Source organism: Dioscorea cayenensis, chromosome 17, assembly GCF_009730915.1.
Source record: "Dioscorea cayenensis subsp. rotundata cultivar TDr96_F1 chromosome 17, TDr96_F1_v2_PseudoChromosome.rev07_lg8_w22 25.fasta, whole genome shotgun sequence".
Classification (NCBI taxonomy): Eukaryota; Viridiplantae; Streptophyta; class Magnoliopsida; order Dioscoreales; family Dioscoreaceae; genus Dioscorea; species Dioscorea cayenensis.
This window is the reverse complement of record NC_052487.1, coordinates 7826472-7833280: the sequence shown is the minus strand read 5'-3', so window position 1 is coordinate 7833280 and position 6809 is coordinate 7826472. Positions and strand designations below refer to the sequence as shown.

The 6809-nt window shown below is 34.0% G+C and overlaps 1 protein-coding gene across 2 annotated transcripts; it reads right to left on the bottom strand.

The window, feature by feature from the left end:
- Window positions 1–727: 727 nt before the first annotated feature.
- On the bottom strand, window positions 728–5252 carry LOC120280058 (plastidial pyruvate kinase 4, chloroplastic-like). Of its 2 annotated transcripts, XM_039286765.1 has the most exons (7): window positions 5191–5212; window positions 4827–5085; window positions 4017–4110; window positions 3198–3411; window positions 2957–3119; window positions 1222–2872; window positions 728–1036 (listed from the first exon to the last, which is right to left on the bottom strand). In XM_039286765.1, the coding sequence occupies exons 3-6, from the start codon at window positions 4095–4097 to the stop codon at window positions 1654–1656; spliced, it is 1677 nt and encodes a 558-aa protein (XP_039142699.1). In that variant the 5' UTR covers window positions 4098–4110; window positions 4827–5085; window positions 5191–5212; the 3' UTR covers window positions 728–1036; window positions 1222–1653. The 2 variants fall into 2 exon arrangements, with proteins under 2 accessions (XP_039142699.1, XP_039142698.1); XM_039286764.1 differs by having other exon boundaries at window positions 4827–5252.
- Window positions 5253–6809: the final 1557 nt, after the last annotated feature.

Genomic DNA, 6809 nt, shown 5'->3' with positions numbered 1-6809 from the left:
GGTCCCTTGGTCGCGATCCCATCACCACGCGCATCACGCCATGCGCGCCGCCTAGCGAGTTCCCGGTAATGCGCGGCACCATGCCCGCGCACCTCTCGCTCGGCACCCCCGGCGGGGATTCTTGATCATATGCGGCCGCAACCCGCATATAGGCCACCGGACGACTAACGTCTTGTTCGGACTTGGATTTTGACCTATCTTGGCTTCATCAGTCATCCTTTCTTGGCATGGAAACATCCTCAGCCGAGTGCATAAGGTAAAACCCTAACAGTTAGGATAATATCGATCAAAATAGGCTTAGTAATTTGATCTTTAATTATGATTAAGTTCCCCTATCCATGACCATGATATAACCAAAAACTCAAAACTGAGATCATAAGGGTTATTATACAGTAAAAAATAAAGTAGTTGATAAACCAGAGTACAACATTAATTTAGTGAATATTTTAGAATCACTAGCATTTTTAATAATAATAATTTATTTTAATAATATTATTTTAAAAATTGCTCTAAAAATATTTATTTTAGTTGAAAGATTAAAAACATATTTTGAATAGGAACAGAAACGGTTTGTTTTCCAACACTTTAGCAGAGGCATTCGAACATTTTCTTTTTTGTAATTTAGGGATAAAAATGTGACTAAGTGAATGGTGAACCTTCAAAGTTCTAACTTCTAAGCAATCAGCATACAACAACACTGTGGCAAAGAACCAATTTCTTCCAATTATATACAAATTTATGACTTGAAAATAGCATTATATAGTAACGGAAGTTTCTCGATGAAAAAGAAACAAAAAAAAAAACAAAAAGACAAGCAAAATATAAAGCACAACACAATATACATGCACAAGGATACATACTCAGCACATACACACAAAGCACAAAATGAGCATGCTACTCACTTGTGTGTGCAGATTGAAAGAATGCATTAAACATAGGCTTCGTATTTTCCGCAGAATTCCTGGACAAGATGGAAACCAATGCAGAAACAGCTTTGACGATATGTTCTCCTTTGTTCAGCATAATGCAATCCGCCCTGCAATAACAAGTTGGCATCAGTATTGTTCAAACCAAGTATTCTTTATTCTTTAATTGTCTCTGAATCTAGAGCTACCTAATTATCAGTATGTTATATGATGCATTTGTATTCTTCTAGAGCTACCTAATAACATAGGTAAATATCTTGATATAACATGTAAGAGGATATGTATGTCCATGTACCTCATAGCAGAGGCGGCATCTGTGATCTCTGCTCGAGTAGGAAGACCAAATTTGACAAGAGATTCTAGAACTTGTGTCGCCCATATCACCGGTATATGAGCAGCATTACAAAGAGATAATATATGTCCTTGAATATGAGCCATTTTATCCCATCCACACTCCACCATGAGATCCCCTCTGGCAATCATAACACCTAAAGGATTTGAAGATTGCATAGCTTGAAATAGTATTAAAGGCAGCTTCTCAAAAGCATCCCTGGTTTCAATTTTTAGTACAATTCCCAGTTTATCAAGCTTCCGTTTCTTGAGTTCATGCTGAACGATAACCATGTCTTGAACATCTCGAATGAATGAAATGCCGACCATATCGGCATTAGCTGCAATAAATTCAAGGTCTACAAGATCTTTTGAAGTTAGGCCTTTGAATTGTAAATCACTCTCTGGTATGTTGATGGATTTTCTCAGGTCCAAGTTTAGAGCCTCTTGGATCAGCATGAGTAATAAGAACAGTGATCTGAGTAGAATTTGTTTTCCGTATTTCTCCCCAGATTTTTCCATCATCAAAGGCAATGGGCTCACCAGGTTTCACTGAGTCGAAAAGATGATCAGAGGAACATGTTATCCTTGTGGAGAAAAATGTAGGAGCACATGCATTATCTACAGATAGACATGAGTCCTTGCATATGGTTAGTAAATCTCCCACATTTACCCTGATAAATGGCTCCAAAGCTGGCATTTTTACCACTTGCCCTATTGATTGCCTTGTGTTCTTGTCCTTGATGTAAAATTCAGTGCCTAATCCCACATAAACAGTCCTCAAACTCTCCACCATATATCCAGAGAAAGCAAAAATAGAAGACTTCAAAACAAGCTTTGCAGATCTCTTCTTCCCTCGAACATCAATAAAGTGTAAGATAGTACCCACCTTGAGTTTACTGACAAATTTATGGTTTATATAAAGAATTGCATCAGGAGATAAATGAGCAGGAGGACTACTTCCCTCGCAGCACAACCAAAATTGAGCTGGTAAAAATTCACCCATTGCATTCTTCTTTGGTGATATCCTCAACACATTTGGATCCAAAGTCAAATTGCCTGTCCTTAGTTTTGATCCACCTAGATCCATGAGAATGCGGCATGGTTGTTCGAGCAGTTGGGAGCTGTTCCTCACAATTCTGATGATATCACTCCAGACACTTGAATCATCATGTGCACAATTAATCCTTACAATATTTGCTCCTGCCCTTAGAATATCAGTGACCATCAATTCATTTGATATAGCTTCTCTTCCAACAGTTACCATAATATGGACATTTCTCTTATCTTGAGGTGGACCAAACAATGCTTCCACATGAGAAGTTATCCTTTTCCTAATAGAATTTATGCTCAATTCTCCCATAGTTTCGGTAACCTGAGTAGCCATATGAATACCATTATGCGTGGAGCAGGCATTCCCATTGCTGCAAACATCCTCGGATACTAGATTATCCAAAAGTTGTATGCAAGCAGTAATACTGACGAGAATGTGTGAATTTATATTATCCAAAGTCAGAAGGCCAACAGATGTGAGATCTTCCTTAAGGTGGTAGTTAACATCAAGGCATTGTAATGCCAAATAATGGGTCAAGTTGATGGCACTCACCAAGTAATTTCTGTTACAACAGATCAAAACATAAAACCAAAATTATTTTATAAATCTTTGAATAGTTATAATCATATGATAGAAAGCAAGATACCTATGGCAAAGTTTCAGCTGGGGAGCATTCCAGCGTTCGGATGCTAACAAATGCAAATGCACAGCCTTTAATTTTTCAAGAAGAAGGTCTTGAAGGTTTATCGGACCATCAGGACTTTGTTTGTAAGAAAACTGACGAGAAAGGCCTTCCTCAGTTTCATGATCTGAGTCACCCAATTTAAAAAATAAATACATTGAAAATAGGTTTATTAGAGAGTTGCAAGTACATGTAATGAACATACTGTAGTAACCATAGGCTTTCCAACTGTTTTCTTTAGGCTGATCATTTTCTTGCAACTTGGAAAAAATAACAGAGCATCTTCTTAAATTGACCCTTTCTTTCTTTCCCAATTGTAATTGACAACCATAAAAAGAGGTGCTCAAATACTGCTTGGGTGTTGAGCATGTGAGATTTCCCCTTAATTTCAAATCTTGGCAATTCAAGTTCCAAAATCCCTGAAGTAAGATTCATATTAAAAGAGTGCGAGCTTCACAATAATTCAGTCACAAAATCTAGAAATTCGGCAGCAAAATTAACATGGAATATAATAGCCATAGGTTCTTTCAAATGTTAAGGGAATTCAACAATGTATGCTCATCAAATGAAGTGAAATCAAAAGCTAAATAATTAGTGCCAGCATTAGAAATCTCATGACCTATTTAACTAAACTTTCTGCTGCATATTTGTTCTCAAATTGTGGGTAAAATATTGATTGATGATAATGGCAATAACTATCCAACCATGTCAGCTAAAGAAATCGAGGGCAGTTTTGCATCAAACAATCCTCCTTGTTAACGTACTTCATTTTATAGGAGAGATAATAAATTTTACTGGGCACATGAATGCTTCTGCCTTCAAGTTTCAGCTTTGTTTGCTAATTTTCAAAAAACAATAACATCCATACGATTCTTCGAAAACTTTACGAGGCAATCTTGCTACTGCATAATTGTCACACACAGATGAAGCCTCATGAATAAAATGAAGTTGCATAGTCCAGACATGTATAGTAAGAGCATTTTAAAAATGTTGACCTTGACATATATATTAATCAGTAACTTACATGGCTTGGATGGAGTCGCCGGTGGAGGGTGAAGCATGATGGAACTGAAGATAGATCATCCAGTCCAATTTTCGGCAACATGTTAAACTATGCCCTGGAAAATGCATGATGGGAGATTTACCACAGAAGCAAAAAATAGAAACAGAAGAAATACTACAGTCTTCTACTTTAACAAGCATTTAATTATATTATGTAGGAAAACTTCTAACTTGAAATGCGTGTACTATCTTTTAAATTTTAATCAACATGAACTAGTAAAGCAAGGCAAACTACATAAAGAGCACTTGCCCTGTTTCTCATACATTTTGAGCAATAACATGGATTAATTTCGATCAATTTCCACTCATTAGGCCCACATCATTTATACTTCCTTGCACAGCCAACTCATAATAACTGAAGATTTCATTCACATTCAAAATCTAAATGATCACATTTTTTTAGTCCAAAGAAATTAACTTAGCTAACAATATTCTAAGACAAGAAAATTTCCTCTGCTTGAAAAAGGGCCAATCAAAATCATCCTGTACATATGAACATTCTATTCCTAAAAATCATGCATGTTCAAGCTTTTCTTCATCCATGTCAAATCAAATGCATTCCTTTCCAAATCCCCACCTTATCCAAATCAAACTTATCACCACCAAATAATCTCGTCTTCCTACAAAAAATTGCTTCAGATTTGCCTAAACCAGAGGCAAAATATCTCACAAATATGTCAATCAATCAATAAATTAACAGAAAAGGATAACAAGACACAAACTTTCGACAATCCAAACATAATCCAAAAGAGAAATCAATGAAAACTCACACCTTCACAACAGAGGCTTGAGTTCCACTCAGAAAAAGCTCTTCCCGACCACAAAGAACACCAATCACAACCAGCATTAATGCCACAAAATATAGCACCCAGAATGAAATTCATAGCGAAATTTCTCCAGACACGTGCACAAAAATCAAAATCCAGGTTTCCTCCCAACCCTAGAAAACAAAAACACAACAAAAACGCGAGAATCCAAAGCGATAACACGGACACCCATGGCCTTCCTTCCTGCATCTCTTGGCGCCATGCCTGACAAGAAAACAAGGCATTGTCAAGGAATCAGCAAGGTAAATCCATGGGAAACCCGATCGAAAGGAGAAACAGCCAATGATTTGCAAGAAGAGTGCACAGGACGATGGTTTCTGGGAATCCTCGTGCTAGGGTTTCGCTCTTTGTTGGAACTTTCAACGTGAACAAGGAGCTCATTCTCGCATGGATTTATATATATATATATATATATAACCCTTTGAAAACCAATATTATATTAAAATAGGAAAGTAGGAATAAGTCCCTGAAAACTTTCAAATTTTATTTAACATTTCTGAAAAATTCTTTGTAGGTCCTTTGCTATTCTTAAGTATGATGAATTTATTTATTAATTAAAACCTTGAACTTGAGTACATGTACCACAAATTAATAATGAGTTTTTTTTTATCATTTAAGGTTTTTATAATCAGTAATATGGGACTCCAATATTATGTTTTGATTATGTTCTTTTTCCCCTATTAATACTAATAAAAAAGATTTTTAAAATTAAGTTTTATATATATATATATATATATATATTTGAAGCTATTGTGGATATTTATTAATATTAACTAATATATTTAAAATTTATTTATTTGTTTATTCATACAAAGAACTCATATCATATGGTAGCTCAACCAATCAACCTTTTCTAAGGCACAAAATGATTTCTTAGGCATGTTAACACGTTAGAAAAAAATAATAATAATTGAAATCAACCATATTTGTAATATAATAAGTATAATATACAAATTATATAAATTGATTTCTAAAGTTCCTTTATTTACTTTTGCAACCTCATGTAAATTTGAAGATGATTAGTCTCTTTCGCTTGGCATAAAAAAAATATTCCTTAAGTTTAATAATTAGATTTTTTTTTTTTTACAAGTTAAGCTTATTATATTGGGATTTGTTGCTTGAAAAGTGTTTTTTTTGTTGAAAATTTGTTTAAGTTTTCTTCTTTTTTTTTCTCAAAATACTTTTCATGAGAAATTACATAAATTGACAATGGTTATGGTTGTTTACTTTAAACTCTTCAATCTCTTCTTCTTTTTTCTAATCTTCAAATCAAGAATCAAATAATTACAAAAAAAATAATAATAATAAAGCTCTGATATTTTTTTTTCATTCAAAAATAGTCATTACAAAATTCATATACTTGTAAACCATTAGATCACTGGATTTAAAAATTATAATGAGGCTATGAATTTTTGTGGATGATGAAGTTAGCTCCTGTAGGCAAGTGTGTAACATGATATGTCCCACTTAACCTGTTTAATCTGTAATCGAGTCATGTAACATGACATGACTCACTTAACATTCTAATAATTGGGCCGTGTAACATGACACAACCCATTCAACTTGACTTTTATACAAAATCCATGAATCAATAATGACAATAAGCTTTAATAAAATCTAAAATATATTAATTTAAAATCTAACAAATATATATTAATATTTAAATACTTATGTCCAATATATATAAATACTTAAATATTCAAAATTGAATATATATGTTAGTTATAATTACTTTTTTATCTTTACTTTCGTGTTAATCGTGTCTTATACAGATTGACATTATTACAACAAAAAAACTATTTAATTTAAGCGTGTCTTATTTGTGTCTGTCCGGTTATAATATAAACCCATTTATACTAAACACACGATTTAAACATTGTCATGTTGTGTCTTGTAATCGTGTTATTACTCATTTTACCACCCCTAAA

Excerpts from the sequence above, each read along its gene's own strand:
- LOC120280058 (XM_039286764.1), bottom strand. The coding sequence starts at position 4,097 with ATGTTGCCGAAAATTGGACTGGATGATCTATCTTCAGTTCCATCATGC. Across the intron at positions 3,412-4,016 it reads GGCGACTCCATCCAAGCCAT|GGATTTTGGAACTTGAATTG; the intron begins GTAAGTTACTGA and ends ATCTTACTTCAG. Across the intron at positions 3,120-3,197 it reads GAAAGCCTATGGTTACTACA|ATCATGAAACTGAGGAAGGC; the intron begins GTATGTTCATTA and ends TGGGTGACTCAG.